Genomic DNA, 19174 nt, shown 5'->3' with positions numbered 1-19174 from the left:
GAGTCTCAGTGTGGTGGACGACAGGGAGGTATGTGGCAGCTTGGAACCCACACAGAACCTGCCCCTAGGTGCCCTTTCTAGCCACAAGGTCATGCTGAGTCTAGGCAACAGCAGAATATCTGAGATGAGTCTCAGCAGTGGTCCAGCATGTGTCAGAAACCAAAACACGTGAACCAGACCAACGACTTTTTGTAATGAATATATTTGCATGTAACGTTGGTTAGATAAAAGAAAATATACTGTGTGACACATTGCAGTTTCCCATGCAACTCTGATGAATGAATATGAGATGGAGAGGTGGGAAAGATGGGGGAACTGAGTGAGGGTGAAGAGAAGTAGTGATAGGTATGAGAGAAGGCTTTGGTGTCCATGCGAGTAGGGTGACAGGGTTGTGTGTAGCACCCTGGAGCTTGCACACAACTCTGTCCCTGAACATGCTGCACAACTGCACGATTGTCCTGGTTCTGTGCAACAACAGGATGTCCAGGATGAAGAGTAGTTTATTTTCTGAATTGAACCTAGTTGAAAGACCTATATTGGTCCATGCTGCCTCTAGAACCCACTTTGATAACTTTGGTCTATTGTGCAAAGTCATGTTGAAGCTGTAGGTTCATGTGAATGTTCATGGTCCTACAGTAGCCAGGAGCTATGTTGACGTTCCTGGCCAGACAAATGGCTGTGGTCTATTCTGCAGCCTGCAGCCACATTGATATCTGTGAGATATGCTGTTACCGGGGGCTGTATTGATATGAGTGGCCTGTGCTGCCACCTGAGGCTATGGTAATATCCAGGTTCATGTTGCTGCCAAGGGCGATGTCTGGGCCCCTGGTTCTACTGCCTATATTACCATCGAATGCTATGCAGATGTCCACGATCCATGCTACAGCCTGAATCCACGATGATGTCTATGGGCTGTGCTGCCACTGAAGGCCATGTCAATGCCAGTGGCCTAGACTGCCACCCTGAGGCCACGTTGATGGCCTTGGCTTATGCTGCATCTAAGAGTTGTGATGGTGTCTGTGGCCCATGTGGCGGCAGAGGGCCAGGTTTATGGCTGTCATCTGTACTTCCACCATAGACCATGCTGAAGTTCGTGGCATGTGTTTCAGCCAGAGACCATGTGGGTGTCCGTGATTCCTACTCCTGCTGACTGTGAATGGCAAGGAGGCTGCTTTTACCATGGTATTGATGACTGCAGACTCAGTGCAGAAAGAGAGACATAGAAGTCTTCTGGAACAAGCCTTAGCCCCACCTTTGCTCCCCTCCCCCAAAGCAACAGCCTAGATAAGGATATTGAAGTGTAGCGGTCATGGCAGGATACAAGTTGAGAAGGACTTATTTTCTTTAAGAGACTGGCCATCAGTGAGTATATAGGAAACATAAATTGGACTCCTCTTTTTTCTTTTTCTTCTTTTTTTGGGGGATCATAAAAGTGGGGGTATACCCCTGGGAGAGCTGGGAAGTGGGGGCACTCAGGATTCATCATGTGAAATTCCCATATAGTTCCTAAAATACTATAAAAAAAAGACCTAAAATGTTCAAATTATCAGTGTTAGACACTATTCATCACTGAGAGAGAGAGAGAGAGAGAGAGAGAGAGAGAGAGAGAGAGAGAGAGAGAGAAAGAGAGAGAACACCCAAATGGGACAATTTAAATAAGCAGAGGGTTATTTTGGCCCATTGATCAGTCCAGGCTTCAGTCCTTGGGCTGCTAGCCTTATCATGGTGAAGGGTGTGGCAGAGGAGGTTACTGTCCTCATGGGTCAGGAAGGAAACAGAGGGAGGAAGCAACCTAAGATAAGCTACGCACACCAAAATCATAACCATGCCCCTGATGACTTACCTCCTGCAGGGAGGCTTCAGTAAATAGTCAGTCCTCCTATGCATCCATCTTGAGATTAATCCACTGAATAAATTAGCACCTCATGCTCCAAACACCTTTCAATACTGGCAACACTTACACGGAACCATTGTACTTGGTTCCCTATCCTTATAACAGGTCAATCCCATTATCTCAAAGTTGAGACTCATGTACTCTGTTCTTGCTTGCACTTCATTACTGTGCATTTAATAATCTAAGAAAGAGTAAATGTAAAGAAATCACAGCAAATCTGTAATACAGAATCCCTGAGAGTTTTTATCAGCCACCACCTGGCAGTTAAGATAGGTATGAGATTAACTCCGTGAAAATTTAACTGAAACACAGTTTGCTGGTTACCAAAGATGTTCCAAACAGAAACAGTACTGTATGGGAAAATATCAGTTTTGTCTCATAATCTTCCTCATTAGTTCAGCCAGGTTTCTGAAAAGACAATAAAAGTGGGCTGAGTAACAACCACTAAAGAGGGTTGTGGGATGTCATATTTAGCAACTCCCCCCCAAAAATACACGCATGCACATGCACATGTACATACACACATACACACACACACACCAAACAGGGTCACACACAGACAGACACAGACGCACACATATACACACACATACACACACACCAAACAGGGGCACACAGACACACACAGACACACCAAACACAGAAACACACAAACAGACACACACAGACACAAACACACACACCAAACACAGAAACACACAAACACACACACAAGAAACACAGAGAAACACACACACAAACAGACATATACAAACAAGCAGACACAAACACAAACACACACACAAAGAATCATGATAATCACTATAGTGATTCCAGACCATGAACAAAATTCAGGTTCTTGTTCAGAATCCTTTTACACCCTTTTGAAATCTCATTTCCCCATCTGTGAAATCACATCCTCCTGATTTTATTTCTCACAGGAAACAGCTGCAAACTATCAATTTTTTATTGAGCACTGTGAACATGACAGCATTATACATAGAAAGAAATATTAATACAAGCTAATACACTGATACTTTTGATTCAGGTAGTGGGCTTGCCTTCCCAGTATTTACTCTTTTGAACAGAAGGACCACAGCCTCCTCCTTTTCCTCCCATCCTGGTCCAATTGCAATGTAAGCCATGAGTTACCTACTTCACATGCACACTCTTTGTCCTGTGAATAAGCCAAAAACGTTGACCAAATATGAGAATGAAGGAAATTGCTTCTACTTCAGTTATTTGCTCATAAGTGGCCCAGCCCATTGAAGAAGGAGCTGTATGCTGCCTGGGGACTGTCAGCCACTTACCAGACCCATGTCTTCTTCTTCCAGGGTCCACAGCCAGAACACATTTCCATCCAGACCCTCCAGCTGCCAGGTGCCATGTTCTCACTCTTGCCCTTGACTTGATGATAAAAGGCGCAGGCGGTGCAGAACGTGCATGAAGAAGCCAGAAGAGCTGCAGAATGCAAGGAGACTCCTCTCCACACCACCCGGAAGGAGAATGGCCGCCAGTCACACCAGTTAGGAATTCCTACTGTGGGTTGGATGTGAGCAGCAAAGGCAGGCCTTTGGTTTGAGCAACTATGTATTCTGTGGTTTCTTTGTTGCAAAAATTATTTTTGTTTGATTTATGCAGGTTTTCTTCCACCTGGAAGGCCAAAAAAATGATTAAGTCAGCTAAATATCATGATGATTTTATTTTAGTTGAGAATCAGAGGTGCCACAATCATAACAAAACACAAAATTGTTTTGTATATTAAAATCCAAAGACTGGAGTCATCTAAAGTCCGGAAGAAGCTCTTAAATGTAAAAAACTTTGATATCTGTCTATCCTACTATCTATTTACATGCATGTACAAATGCATGCGCACAAATATTTATGTTTGTAAAAGTAACTTTTATTCACCTGATTGTCATCTGTCAGATCTTTCTCTGAATCATCACTTTGTCTGCCACTCAATTAATCATCACTTTTAAACATGGCTGCTTCCTTCTACAAACTAACTTTACCTGCATTGTTTGAGATTAAGGTGTGTACTAAGAGCTTGTCTTTATTCCAGCCAGAGGGATTAAAGGTGTATATTCCAACCTGATCACACAGACTTGAGTGTGGATCAAAATTTCTATGTATATGTATGTGTATGTGTATATGTGTGTGTGTGTGTGTGTGTGTGTGTGTGTGTGTGTTGGAGGTATGAAATAAGGACACAAAAGAGAAGACGAAATGGAAAAGACCACATGAAGGGATGTACAGCCCTGGCAATGGCACCGTGACAGCCTGGCAGTAGGATTCTAGGTACCTGAATGTCTCATATTGATTTTAATGCCACTCATTTTCTCAGTGTGAGAAATACTTATGTTAGCCTATATACAAATCATTGGCACTGACAGGGTGGGAAATTGTATACTATATGCTGACATGCAGCAATACAGCCTTCTTTAACACTGGCTCTGTAAAACTTCCTACTACTTAAATAATACTAACCAGCTAATGAGTGACTTTGCTCATTAAGATATTTCTATGGCTACCTTTGTAAAAGTAGAATGTCTTTGTTAGTTTTTGTCAACCTGACAATGGCTGTCTCATGATGGAAAGGCTGGGAATCCAATAAGTGTTCATTCCATGAGACTTATTGTCTCTTAGTCTTAATCTGATACCATAGCCCAAAGGGATTCCCGGAGAGCTACTAGTTTCAGCCTATATTGGAATCCCAAAGAAATTTCATTTAATACTATCTATGACAATAGAATAAGAGATGAGCTGGGCAGTGGTGGTGTACGCCTTTAATTCTAGTACTAGGGAGACAGAGGCAGGTGCATTTCTGAGTTCGAGGCCAGCCTGGTCTACAAGTGAGTATTAGGACAGTCAGGGATACACAGAGAAGCCTTGTCTCGAAAAAAAACCAAATAACAACAACAATAGAATAGATGAACTTGCTAGCTAGAGTGAAGGGAAGCAGGCCAAGAGCAAAAAAATTCTTTCTTCTGCATTCTTTTTGTTGGTTGCCACTGGCAAGTGGGGCCCAGATTTAGGACGGTTGTTCCTTCTTCAGGTAATCTGATTAAGAAAATTCCTCAGGGGCTGGGTGTTCATGCCTTTAATTCTAGCACTTGAGAGATAAAAGGGGCAGGTGGAACTCTGCGAGTTCAGGGCCAGACTGGTCCTCATAGAAGTTCTAGGATAGCTAGAGCTACCTGGATGGATCATGAGATAGAGAGAGAAAAAAAAAACTGGAGAAAGACAATCTTTCTTTCACAAATACTCTCTGTTGCTTAGGCTGTAGTTGATTCCAGTTGTAATCAGGTTGACAACTAGGACGAGTCATCATACCAACCACTTGAAAGACTGCTTAGATTTTGCATGTTAGTATAGTATTGAAGCTATAGAAACCTGTAGCTGAGATATTTCTAGATATACGCATGTATACAGAACAGGAATGTATGTATTTGACTACTAAAACTCCTTACAAGTAAGTTTATAATAACATTTTCTTTAATACCCCCAATTGAAAACAACTAGAAGGAATAAGTAAATAAATGAAAAAAGTAAATGGATAAACCAATTCTATTACATGGCTAAATCTGTGCAATAAAATAACATACAGTAGTCCAGGTGTGGTAGCACATGTCTTTAATCCCAGCACTTGGGAGGCAGAGGCAGGTAGATCTCTGTGTGTTTGAGAACAGCCTGATCTGCAAGGTGAGTCAGGTCAGACAGGGCTCTGTTACACAGAGAAACCCTGTCATGAATAACCAGACCAAACTGAAAAAAATAAAGTCCTTGAACAAAACCATATAGTAATAAAAATGAATAATGCAGTCCTGCTATCTACAAAATGAATAAATTTCACAACAGTAATATTGGGAGAAAAAAAAAGGTGTGAACTATCAGATACGATAGGTCTCATCTGTGTACAATGAGCATATTCCAGAAAGTGAGATGTGTATATTGTTTTACTTCAAGGTTGTAAGAACCCTGTAATGACAGGGATAATAATTGTGAGGAGACAGGGCTAAGAATTTTAGTAACATTCCATTTTGCCTCAGGGCAGTGTTTATGCCTATATACTTTTAATTTCTATCCTTTAAAGCATCAATATAAAGTCATTGTTGTAATAAAGAAAACTCTTGATAAATCTAGATTCAGCGTTAGCCTTTGCTAGAGCCAATATGGTGTTTGCTTTCTGCTCTCAAGATTAGAAGTGTTTGTCTTCATAATTATTCAGTTATGAATATATAGAAATATTCTGGTCACACCACTAAATGACTTGAAACGGTGACTTTTTTTTTAAGCAGTCACACAGCTAACCCACATACCACTGCTGTCTTTCCACAACCCAATAATTCCACTCATCTTTTCTTCCAGCTTAAACTAAAAAGAATGTCTATTTCCACTGCTCTTCCCCATCACATTTGCATTGCCCCGAAAGTAGGAATTTTCCATTCTCTAAAAAGTGAGAATTTCATTTCACTTCCTTTTTAATGATCTCTTTCATATTAATAGTTCAATACATTTTTAGATAAGTTTGTTATCACTGTGGCAGAATATCTCACACAAACAACTAACTGGAGTAAAGATTGTTTTAAGATCATAGTTTGGGAGAATTTCAGCCCATCACAAAATCTGTGACTTCTTCATGGAGTGGTAAGAGGCGAGCAAAGAGGTTTGCTAGACCATAACCAAAGACAGGCATATGCTTCAAAGTCCCGTACTGCCCTATACCTTCTATCTAGGATTCATGTCCCAGAAGAGCAATCACTTCCCAAAACAGTGACACTAGCTGGTGAGCAGATGTATAAACACATGGGTCTATGGGGGCCATTCAACCTATGACACATGTAGGTAACTAGATGTTTGCAAAGATGACAAAATTTAGGAGTAGTAAAGTAGGAAAGATTTGACTGTCCCAGCCTGCCCTGCGCGGGCCAACGAGAGCCAGCCCAGTGACTCACCTCTGCCGCGCTAACTCTTCGCAGCTCTTCCCATCACACACGCTCACCCCCGGTTCGAGATGGCGGCGGCGGCGGCGGCGGCGGCGGCAGCGGCGGCGGGGGACTCAGACTCTTGGGACGCGGACACGTTCTCTATGGAGGACCCGGTGCGGAAGGTCGCGGGCGGCGGCACGGCCGGCGGGGACCGCTGGGAAGGCGAGGACGAGGACGAGGACGTGAAGGATAACTGGGATGATGATGATGATGAAAATAAAGAGGAAGCAGAAGTCAAACCAGAAGTAAAAATTTCAGAGAAGAAAAAAATAGCAGAAAAGATAAAAGAGAAAGAACGGCAGCAGAAGAAAAGGCAAGAAGAAATTAAAAAGAGGTTAGAAGAACCTGAAGAATCTAAAGTACTAACACCTGAAGAGCAATTAGCAGATAAACTCCGGCTAAAGAAATTACAGGAAGAGTCAGACCTTGAATTAGCAAAAGAAACTTTTGGTGTTAATAATACCGTTTATGGAATAGATGCTATGAACCCATCTTCAAGAGATGACTTCACAGAGTTTGGAAAGTTACTAAAAGATAAAATTACACAATATGAAAAATCACTATATTATGCCAGTTTTTTGGAAGCCTTAGTTCGGGATGTCTGTATTTCATTGGAAATTGATGACTTGAAAAAGATTACCAACTCATTGACTGTGCTCTGCAGTGAAAAACAGAAGCAAGAAAAGCAAAGCAAAGCCAAAAAGAAGAAGAAAGGCGTGGTTCCTGGAGGGGGATTAAAGGCCACCATGAAAGACGACCTGGCAGATTATGGTGGATATGAAGGAGGCTATGTACAAGACTATGAAGACTTCATGTGACACTTTACCTTCTGCTGTCTTCTTTCTTTGCCCACAATCCCTTCAACATGTAGCACAACCTCCTTTCCTTTCAGTTCTGCCAAATGCTACAATCAGAAGTGCAGTATCTTTGTGCTGGTTACTTAACCCCTTGACACTCAGGTGCTAATGTGCAAATGAGGGAACTTGGATCTTGTTGCCAAGGGGTTAAAATTGGGAACCTCAGTTGCTACTAAATCATAGTTTAAAAACAAAACAAACCTAATAATGTTGTCATTGTTGCTATCCGATTCCATAGCAGCAGTCACTAAATTGGAAACAAAGGTTGCAACATGACAAAAAAAAAAAGTGTAGTATTTACCAGCACCATTCAGTAATACAGCCTTAACCGTACCTCCTTGAACTACTTCATAACTTGTCGAGAAAAGCAGTTTGCAGCAAGGGCATGTGGGATGCACCTAGTATTAAAATTGCTTTGTCTTAAAATTGAGGTGAGGATATTAAAAACGTGTGAAGAAGACTGCTTATCTCAGAGTGAAGATAACTGTGGCTGAAAAGTACTAGTTTGATACTTAAGATTTTAATGACCAAAACCCTCCGACTTGGAAGCTGAAGAAGGTAAACTTCTCCATTATTACAGTGCAAGTGGTGGACTCTCCAGTGCATTGCCTGTCTAGTTATTTATCAGCCTGTTTCTATTGATGGAGGACTTCATATGGGGGAGGGAACTCTGTTTCTGTTTGCCTGATTCAAGTGTCTGAGAAACAAATGTTCTAGGCTGCAGTGGGAAAACTTTGAACAGGGTTTTGGCGTTTCCTTTTCTTTATAAAACGTGCTCAGCAAACTGCACCAGTTACCTACAGTTTGGTAAATTGTTATGTTAACAATTATGACATCTGCAGTGTTTTATAAAGCAACTAATTTAATAAAATCACTATTGTGAGGACTTAAATTTTGTGTTATATCCCAAGAGATAGTTGAGAGTACAGAATGCCACTCATGGGTGGGGGTCTCTACTCACTAAAGCTAATCAATGCTTGATGTAGTCACAGCTTTGAATGTTTGTGTCTTCAACAGTTACAGAGCCTTCCTACTCTTAATTATTTTGTTGTTTAGATGCTAAGGCTCAATTAAGTACCTAGGACTATTTATTTGTAGTAATGGAGCCTGTTACTAAGTTTATTGCTGTAAGCATAAATTGGATTACATCTTAAATAATTTACCCAAACTTGTGTACCCCTCACCCCAGGTTTTCACAATCAGAACAAAAAATGTTTTTGATTTCTCTTCCATAGGCAATAGGAATCTCAAAGCTCTGTAGACTACTAAGTGGAGAACAGGACCATCTAAATGACATGAATTAGTAGGAGGTGTGACTACACAGCAATAACTCCAGTAAATACTGTTGAAGGTAGACAAGGGCTAAGATTTCCTCAGCAGTAATAATGACACTGAAATAAAAACTATTTTATTATAGAAAGTTCAGTTTCTAACTCATGAAAATGTATCACGTGTTCCTTAACTGTGTAAATAAGATTAAATTGCTTTGAAACTGGAACCTGCAGGTACAGGCGTTCTTTAACCACTATTGTTTCTCTGATGTAGAAGCCACTCTAACAAAACACTTCTGATCTCAATACTAATTTTTCCTCCGTTCCCTACAGCCACAAACGACTAGTGCAGTATGGTATATTTCTGGGCTTTTCAACTCAAATGGGGGTAAAGATCTCCAAATACTTTATTAGGATTGAACATCCCTTAGAGCTGTATAGGTACAAGCAAGCAATCAGGCGCCTTTCCAATCTTCTAACCTGCGAGCATATCTTTAAGGCAGCATCCCGTCTGAGGGTCCTTCAGAAGCATATTTACAATTTCAAAAAATTTGTGTTCATATGCCAACTTGTAATACAGGTAGATATCTTCACAATATGAAAGTAACTTCTTCAGGTTTTCTGTGACCCTGTCGGTAGGCTGGTGTTGTTTATATCTACACAAAAGATGTATAAGTACAGGTTAAATACTGTATTGTCAATGAGAGGGATCAACTCCACCACCACTATCTGCAGAGGTTGGGATTTTGTAGCTTAGGAAATTGTCAAACTAGTATTGGGTCTTGATGAATTAATTTCATTAAAGATAAATACGTGTACCCACATACTAAATGTAGTACTACTGTAAAAGGCACTTTTGCTAGGGTTTTTGGCTCATAAGCAACATTTTTTTTTTTAAACCACCCTGACTGTCCTGGGATACACTAGCACTGACTGAGGCAACTGCTGGGATTGCCGTCAAGTTTAAATACTTACTTTTTGGAAATGTCTTCAAATATATTGGGTCTTAGTAACTTCTGCTGCTTAAATTCTTCCAAATAACTAAAGTCTCCTTTAAGAATCACTTGTTGGTAGAGTACTTCAGCCCAGTCAGGAACAAAGTCATAGGCCTCAGCTACAATAGAAGCCTGCAAAGGATGGGCATGGTGGGAGGGGCCGTTAGAGCCTGGGCTGTGGTGACTGTCAGAGACAGTTCTACACACAGTGAGTTATGATGAACATAGTGCTAAATGCTCTGTCTTGGGTCGTTTAAAGTCTTATTGATTGGCATTTCCCTCCCATAAAACTCATGCAGTAACTTGTTTTTAGTCTTCCTTACAATGGACAGCAAAACTGCTGAGATGTGAATTATTTCCATAACTCAACTGTGTGAGGAGCAGGGAGAAAAGCTGGTGCTAGGACATTAGTACTTTTTATTTTTTGTTTTTCAAGATGGGGTTTCTCAGTGTAAGAGCCTTGCTTCTTTGGAACTTACATTGTGGACCAGGCTGGCTTTAAACTCAGAGAGTTCTGTCTGCCGCTGCTTCTGCCTCCTTAGTACTGGGAACTGAAGAAGTGGCCACTATGCCTGGCCAGTCCCTTTTATTTTAAAGGCTAGAACTGATCTCTGGGAAGACCATTCCAAGAACACAATCTGGAAAGACTTAAGAGGATAGGCAAAGGATACCTGACCCATAACTGACAAACATCAAAATTCTCCATCCTTTGCCCAAATCATGTGTTAGAGATGTATATCAATCAGTAGTGGCTGGGAGTGTGCCTTAAGTAGTGCATTTGTGAAGACCTCAGTTTGGCCTGAATCACTAAAAGCACACACATCCATCTCACATTGCCTCCGCATGGTACTAATAGCTAAATTGGGAGAACTAGCCCTGAAAGGTCAGACTCAGCCCCTGGGGCCAAGAGTGAAACACCACAGGATGAGCAGGCATGCTGGCAGTACTTGCCCGAGTATTCTTACCTGGTAGAACCGAGGTAGGGTCATGATACAGTCCATTAGCTTCTGATGGCCCAAGTTGATAAGCATTGTATTCTGGCCACTGTTGAGAAAGTGAATCTGTAGTGTTATCAACTTGGTGAGCCGGTTACAGTGCAGGGCCTGTCGAACACAGGAGTCCTGAGGGACAAGGGTGGAGGAGACACAGGAAGGGAGAACTTTATTGTTACCGTCCCTTCTGTTCTCTGACCTTTGCTTAATTCATTATACACTCCCTCTTCGCTGGAAGAGCCCAAGCCAAAGTAATTCCTAGTACTGCCAAGGCTGGAGGCCAGGCTAGAATAACACTGGTTACCTTGGCGTAACTCTCTGCTGCATCCAACATCAGAGTCAGGGCTTTAAGCAGGAGCTGTTTTAGTTGGGCTCCATCCTTGAGGCTTTCCTCTGTAGAATAAAGGACAGTTGTTAGAAAGCTCAGTGGCTCAGATCCACTCAGTGATGGCAGGCTAGATGGGAAAAACATCCTAGGTATATTCACAAGCAGGTGTGTTCACTCGGGTGAAGGCTGGTGAGAAATATATGCCCTAATAGAATGTAACTCCTAGGTTTGGTGGATGACACCTTAGCATGTTCAGTCCTAAGGTTCAAATGTTTCTGTGAACTGTCATCTTCTGCCACCTGGACTGCTCCCCAGAGCTCCTAAGACTCCTAAGACTGCACTTACCCCAGGGCTGAGACTCAATCAGCTTCAGTTGGATGCAGGCCGCTGCCTCGTGATTCTCTCCTATCTCCCGGCACATACTGAAGCACAGGGCAATCATATTGTGCTTTTCGCTGTCTCCAGGGCGGCAACGTTTGATGTAGTCTAGTAGGGCTGTCTTCAGGGTGCCGGTCTGCCCAGAAAAAAGGGTATATCTAAGGTCTCAGCCAGGGACCACAGGAGAGAATCAACTGAGTCCATTGGTTTTATAAAGTGTTTAAAATACCCAATGAAAGGTAAATGAATAGAATGGAAATGACAATAAAATCTTAAGCTGTCTTGAAAAAAAAAAAAAAAAGTAGGAAAGATTTAAGACGGTCTCCCTGTCATCTCTGTGCTTAGTTATGACATTTGTCTCCCCCCAAAGTGTTTAATTATTAATTTAGTAACCAGAACATTCATCACAAATGAATTGCTGCTTGTAAGTCACTCTCCTTGGTTTGCATGTATTTCTTCTTCTTCTTTTTTTTTAACTTCTATCCCACACATCAGGTGAAATTTCACTAGGCTGGAAATTAAATATTTATTGTGTACCTTTCTCCCCAGACCCTACAAATTATATGAGTACATGAGTAGATACTGTCATGATGTACCAATTCCAATATTTCCAAATGTTTGAGGAAGGGACAAGAAGAAACAGATAGATAGATAGATAGATAGATAGATAGATAGATAGATAGATAGATAGATAGATAGATAGATCTAACAAGTAGGCAACAGCAGATCCTGTCCACTGTGAGGTTTCTCTGAGCTTGTCGTCCTCTAAGAGTTTCACACACAAGATTTTCATGTAAGCTGTCTTATCTCCATGTTGCAGCTAAAATTAAAGGCTCAAAGATGTTTTAAAAACTAGAAGTTTAAAATCTAAATTCAGATTTGTGTCAAAGTCATTGACTCATTCAGTGACCCAATAAGCATTTGGGGAGCACTTGTTCTGTTGGGTCTAACTTCTAGACCTAACCCCACCCCCAACCCCCTGTGACAAGCCACCTCTGCTGGCAAAAATCACTCTCTCCTCCTTCCCCATTTTTTTTCCATTCTTACCACTGGTCAGCAGGAAATCTTCCAGCTTATTATTTAAAAGTGTTAAGAGAGTGACATTGCGATTGAGTGACCAAAGGTACAAGTTGCACTTGTGTGCTGTACATCTTAATTCTGTGACTGGAAAGGTGTTTAAAAGTGGCAGCCCCATTCTGCCAGAAAGGGCAAGAATAGCCATGACTCTGACCTTGAGTGGATGGAGTTAGCATGGGTCAGGGCAAGAAATCAAGTTGAGGAATCCAGTTCTGTTAATTCCACAGGAACTAGAAGGTGACTCAAAGAGAAAAAACATGTTTTCACCTTTTCCTTAGTCCATTTGTGTTTGTTATCAACTTGTAGCCTGTTTATTCCTACTCTGATTCCAGATTATACCTGTATTTCTACCAAAGAATCATATTTAACTGAAAATCACCAGTGTTTTCTCCAGAGAGCCAGGTTTTACAGATAGAAAAAGCAAGGTAATTGTCTTAGAGTATTAGCATTAACTCTTCTTTGAAAGCCTGTCCTATAAAATTCTGTGCTTAAGCCATATGGACCTGTGATAATTTTTTTTAGTCTTTTAATTTGCTACTTTTATTTCACTAAAGATTATAGGTCTTATAGGTCTTTTAAAATTGCTTACTTGATCTTTATTTCACTTTGGTAAATGGAATGCATCAAGAAAAAAAAATCAATTTCTTTTTGATTTTCCAATTTGTTTGGTAACAGGTTTTTAAAGTTTGTCATTAAACTCTGGATTTCCTTGGTGTCTCTTTTTATATCCCCCATTTTCATCTCTAACTTTGTTAACTAGTATGATTTCTCTCTCTCTACCCATCTTAATTTGGTTATGGCATTGTCAATCTAAAAGATTTTCTCAAAGAACTAACTTTTGTTTTCATTGATTTTTGGTATTGTTCTGTTTCCATTTTACTGATTCCAGTCCTGAGATTGGCTGGGAAGATCTGTGTGACCCAGTGGAGAGGTGGGCAGAGGGGATGAGGAGGCTGCTACAGGCAATCTCCTGTAGATATAGGGTGAAACTAGGAATGAGGAATTGGAGGAGAGGAGGAAGATGTGTAGATCCACATTTAGGCTACTTGCTTTCTAGCTGGAGTGGCCTGTAGATTCTCAGGGAATGCCTGCTGGAGTCAGGGACTGGGATAAAGCAATGAGTAGAGAGGGTGGAAGGTTAGAGGGGAAGATCTACTGGAGATGGGGCTGGGATGGGGGCTGGAAAGCTGAAGCAGGTCATCCGCTATAGAGCAGGGAGTTAGGCTGGGCGATTGGATTTGAAGAAGCAGAACGAACAGTGGAGATCTGTTGTTAGCCTCCCTGATTCCCCAGACAGACTCCTACATTGTTGTTTTAAGAAATAAAAGGAGAGCATAAATGTTATGCTCTCTTTGGATTGTTGGGGAGTGTGTGCTAACAAATCAGAGCTCTGAGTATTAAGTTAAGCTCAGGAGAATGCCTCTGTGAACTAGTATAATAAAGCCCCACAACAAAGACATGTCTGAGATTCCATTATAAAGGAGGAAAATCCAATGGCTTTGTTTTGCTAGTTTTAAAGATTAAACAAACAAACAAAAAAGCTTCAAGCAATATTATCCTTTTACTTTGATCATAATAAAAAATGTTCCAGATACCTCATGCAGACAAGAAGTCAAGGTCTGAACTTCTAAATTTCATCCTCGCGTCCCTCCAAACATTTTCAAAGGCTCATTTTCAAAGGAACCTAATCAGACACAAGACACACATAGATATCATAGTCCCCTTCCCTAAGTTTTGCATTCCCTCTTCCCCTAAAGTTAGGTACTGTTTTCTTTCTCAAGGTAGTTGATATTTCTATTCACCTACTTATAAATTGATGAAGCTGATTCTTTCAACTTTCATGTCACACTGGCTTGACATCGGGAGCCTAAATAGGTACCATATAGTTTGAAAGTAGGGTAACAGTTCCCATGTTAACCTCCCGCTTGCCACTCATTGAGTGACCGTAAGCAGGCTGCTTACCCTATCAGACACTCAATGACTTTACTCATGGAATCGGAATTGGTAGTGGTACCCTCTTCCATGAATTACTGAATGACTAAATGAATCTCTATGTGTAAAGTACCTAGGTAGTATGCACATTCTGTGAACTTACAACAGTGTTAGCTGTAACTACAATCAGTAAGCTTTGTGGCACCTTCAGGAAATGCTTTCGAGATGACTTCACTCATCCTTCAGGATAACATGGGTCTGCCTGATAGTTAATCTCACTAGTCCCTTTAAGGAACATCTGGTCTAGTTTTCAATCCAAACAATATCAGTTAGATGACTCAGCCAGGCCATGACTAAATAAGGCAAACATTTTCTAATTCAACTTTATTGCTGACCGACGTGTTTATTTTTCTCTGCTCAGGGCCAGAGACAATGTTAAATCAGGTTGTTCATTCATTTTGTTTCGCAGACAGGGAGTGTTTAAGCTAAATACACGAATCTAGACAAAATATTTTAGGAGAAAATAATCACCATCCATATTCTGTTGGAGTTTATCAGGCAAATCCCAATTATTTTGTTTAATAGCTCTTCTCCCATGGAGATGGAAGATGGAGCCAATGGAACTGATGTGTCTGTCTATGCTGTGGGTGCACAGCATTGCTTACTCTCAGCCTGTTGTTCTAATAACCACCACACCCCTAGAGACTTTCCAATTAGTACAGATCCTTCTGCTCCATAAGAATTATAGAGATAAAGAGACATTTGATGCTGTCTGTAATTCAACCACGATATCTGAGAGAGGACATAATTTAAACTCAAAGTTAAGAGCTGACTTACTGAAAGTCACATAACACGTTTAGAAAAATACCTAGACCACTGCTCTATGACCTAATTCTCCAGGCTCTGTGTTCCACATGACTCCAGCATTCCTAAACTCGATTGCTTGCAATACCAGATAATGTCTTGGCACAGTGAGTTCATAGCTATGTTGAACTGGAGTTTCTTCTGTTGTCCATTTGCAAACTGAAAAGGAAGACCAAAGTTCTTCCCCATCACGGCCATCTGGATACCATATGTAATTTTTTTGACCCTTTGAGAAAAGTGAAGTTTTAGGTGTGGTCACACACCAGCCTACGTGAGCAACAAGTCACTGCGTGTGGGGGGAATTTGAACTATCTTATTACTAAAGATTCAGGATTGTGAAGTCATAGACTAAGTGCTCTAAAAGAGTACTTTCATTTATTGCTAGAAAGAGTTCATGCCTTAGCTAATATTATTTCCACTCTTGTATGGGGCCAGAAAGCTGTGTGACTAGGAGAGCCAGTCTGGAGAAAGCATGAGGTTGAGACATGTCCAAACCCTGAAAAATCTCATCCTGAGACCAGCAGAACTTGGGACTGATTTCCCCTTGCTCTGGGCTGCATATTGTAGCACATTTAAGTCTTAAAACCCCACCTCCACCTCCCTTGAGGTAGCGTGGTGCCCAAATTACAGATTTAGTAGTCTTCCTTCCTATAAGGGCATGTCCAGCAAGCACCTGGGATTCTTCGTGCAAATGAAACATTCCCCGCACCCCAGTTCCAGCCAGTGACGTACATTCACCCCAGAGACTCCTACTCACTTCCCACAGTTTTTACAGCCCTTTTTCACCCCCAATAAAGTGAACTGTTTCACTGAAAGCTGTCTTGGAGACAGCTTTTTCTCCTAGCACTGACCAAGGTTCTGTGTAACCCACCTGCCTGGCTTAGCTTCATTCCTTCCAGGCTGAGCTTTTGCACAACTGTGCTCCTGAACAGAGAAGAAAGTAAGAGAGTCAAGTGAAGTTGCCTCAGGCCCCACAGTTGTGGAGGTTCAGAGTTCCTTGATCACCCGTGGTAGCTTTATCACAAGCCTTTATTTAGGGGTCTGTTGTTGTTTCTGGTTTGTGGCTGCTGGTGTCCTTGGAAGAACTGTCTGTTCTTCATCTTTATATTTTGAAATCCACGTGGATGTACCAGGTTTATGGTCTGGATAATATATTTTTGATTACTCTATTTTATTTATTTGCAGAGTACACAACTGTTAGATGCTTGGCATTGTCCTAATAATACGTGTCTAATGTGTATATATTTCCTTAGTCTCCACTACAATCCAGTGAGTTCAGTAACATTAACTTGTAAACCAAGGAACTCAAACACGTACTTTGTACCATATGTTTAATAAATGGCAAACTGTTAGGGATTGCTCTTTATTGTTGTGATAGACATCATGACCAAATGAAGCTTGCAGAGGAATGGGCGTATTCCATATTTAAACTTACTGTCCATCTGAAAGAAGCCTGGGTAGAGAATCAAAACAGAAACCTGGAGTTGAGAATCCAGGGAGGAAAGCTGCTTACTGGCTTGCTCACCTTTGCATATATGTATATATATGTATATGTATATATGTATATGTATATATATCTCCCAGGACTAGGTACCTAGGGTTAGCACCAACCACAGTGGGTTGGACCCTCCCACACCTATCATTAAGAAACACACACACACTTGCCTATAGGCCAGCCTTATGGGACAATTGAGTTCCAGTTTACCAGATAACTCAAGCTGACAAAAACAAAAAGAAGCAAGCAAACAAACCAAAAACAAACCAAAAACCAAAACAAAACCCTAACTAGTACATATGTTCCATCACAAAAGTTGTTCTCTTTCTATCTCCTCCCCCCTCTCTTCTCTCCCCTCCCTCTCCTCCATCTCTCTGTCTTTCTTGCTCTCAGATCTACCTGTGTTACCCTGGAATCACCAGGGGTACACCAATGGTCTCAACCTGAAAATTACTGCTGTAGAATTATGGGTATCGTTTTCTTTTAAAACTTTCATCTTAAGTTAGCCTATCACCAACTTTAGGAATACTTGCATCAAAAAAAAAATTTTTTTTTTCAGTTTTTCGAGACAGGGTTTCTCTGTATAGCCCTGGCTGTCCTGGAACTCACTTTGTAAACCAGGCTGGCCTCGAACTCAGAAATCCGCCTGCTTCTGCCTCCCAAGTGCTGGAATTAAAGGCGTGCACCACCACGCCCGGCTTCAAAATATGTTTTAAAGACAATCCAGAAAAAGATTCTTTCTTTAACCCAAGGAAAGACTTTGGTTGTATAGTAATCCTTCTTTGGATTGTACTTGGAGATATATATCTTTACATGAACAAGAAGCATCTGTAAGATTACATTAAGGGCATTGGTTTGGTAGTTAGTTACTCTTTGAGTGAACTAAGCTTATTCTCTACAAATTAGTACTAAAAGAATTGCCTCTGTCTTGTGACTTAGGAACATGCTAATTTTACACTGGTTTACTTAGTAGAGAAACAAAATATGTGATGTAATATAGCTGCGACCACACAGTCTGATCAAGGTCACATTCACTTTTTACGATACATGGAAAGTATAGAGAAGAGCAGCACATCAGAGTATGGAGAAGTAGGGAAGACGATTGGGTGGGAAAGAAGAGAGTGACGAGTGACGATGGGTTCTCTAACAGGCCCAAGCACTAGACACGTGGCACTGACAGGCCTTGCTCTCCTCACTTCTCTCTCCAGTTAAATACGATTCGGAGATTTTTATTAAAATTATTTTTTTAAAAAGTATTCCATATGTTTTATTTCTTCTTTTGTAACCAACAACAAACCCGTTCAGGACGTGTATCTATCATCTGATAACCTATATGGACCTGCCTTCCACAACAACCTGGGAACTTTCAAAATAGAATCCACGTATGCTTTTAGGAGCCAAAACAGATGAAGGTTTGAGGTTGGCTCTGGTTTAACTTTATCTGTAACCAGAACAAAACAAACAAACAAACAAATAGCAATGATAACAGCAACACCCAAAGAGGAACAATCATTCTGAGTTTCCACTTTCTACCCTGATTGTGGTGCTCAAAGTCTCACATTCCAGAACATTCTTCAATCCTGGCAAGGAGCACACCCGGTCATTCTAAGTTACCTGCTTTAGATTCTTAAAGAGGACAGAACCCTGAATGCCCTTAGTAATGGAACAACCAGAGTGGATTAAAAATGGGATCTTGCATCTGGCCCAGGGCTCAGGCTCCGGCTGCTGGGCGAGGTGGGACCTGGGAAGTCTGACTGTGGGGACCCCATGCCTCCCTCCAGGAGGGCGTTGGACTGTGAGAAGCCACAGGACCCTGCTCTGGAGGTGGGGAGTCGCTGTCTGAGGTCCCAGTGGAACTGCTGGAATTGGTTCAGGGTCTCCAGAACTTCAAGGAGGCCAAGGACTACAGATTCTCAGGCTCTTGACATCCCAGAAGCCGCTGTATGCCTCAGAAGAACTGAGAACAGAGTGCACCCCCCCCCAACACACACACACACTCAGGGCTGGCTCTAGCCTGGGGCTGAGGGGAAAGGGGCAGGAGGGGAGGGTTCCTGCTCCTTGTCTTGCTCAATCGGAGGCTTGGGTTAGTTGAAATCGTCTGGGAACGCTGAGAGGCTTCCT

At 41.5% G+C, this 19174-nt stretch overlaps 2 protein-coding genes across 2 annotated transcripts; one reads left to right on the top strand and one right to left on the bottom strand.

The window, feature by feature from the left end:
- The first annotated feature begins 6800 nt into the window (after positions 1 to 6800).
- Positions 6801 to 9219, top strand: Eif3j2 (eukaryotic translation initiation factor 3, subunit J2). Its single transcript, NM_001256055.1, has one exon. It carries the CDS (start codon positions 6891 to 6893, stop codon positions 7680 to 7682), a length of 792 nt encoding a protein of 263 aa, NP_001242984.1. The 5' UTR covers positions 6801 to 6890; the 3' UTR covers positions 7683 to 9219.
- Gm3650 (predicted gene 3650) lies at positions 9108 to 12880 on the bottom strand. Its single transcript, XM_006526420.4, has 6 exons — positions 12733 to 12880; positions 11653 to 11850; positions 11284 to 11372; positions 10953 to 11108; positions 9968 to 10119; positions 9108 to 9648 (listed from the first exon to the last, which is right to left on the bottom strand). The coding sequence occupies exons 1-6, from the start codon at positions 12878 to 12880 to the stop codon at positions 9468 to 9470; spliced, it is 924 nt and encodes a 307-aa protein (XP_006526483.1). The 3' UTR covers positions 9108 to 9467.
- Between the last annotated feature and the right edge of the window lie 6294 nt (positions 12881 to 19174).

The sequence above is a fragment of the Mus musculus genome, chromosome 18 (genome assembly GCF_000001635.26).
Source record: "Mus musculus strain C57BL/6J chromosome 18, GRCm38.p6 C57BL/6J".
Taxonomy (NCBI): domain Eukaryota; kingdom Metazoa; phylum Chordata; class Mammalia; order Rodentia; family Muridae; genus Mus; species Mus musculus.
The sequence above is the reverse complement of the archived record's forward strand: the minus strand, read 5'-3'. Positions and strand labels throughout refer to the sequence as shown.

Excerpts from the sequence above, each read along its gene's own strand:
- Gm3650 (XM_006526420.4), bottom strand. The coding sequence starts at position 12,880 with ATGGGGCTGCCACTTTTAAACACCTTTCCAGTCACAGAATTAAGATGT. Across the intron at positions 11,851-12,732 it reads AGATTTCCTGCTGACCAGTG|ACCTTAGATATACCCTTTTT; the intron begins GTAAGAATGGAA and ends TCCCTGGCTGAG. Across the intron at positions 10,120-10,952 it reads CCCTACCTCGGTTCTACCAG|GCTTCTATTGTAGCTGAGGC; the intron begins GTAAGAATACTC and ends CATCCTTTGCAG.
- Eif3j2 (NM_001256055.1), top strand. The coding sequence starts at position 6,891 with ATGGCGGCGGCGGCGGCGGCGGCGGCGGCAGCGGCGGCGGGGGACTCA.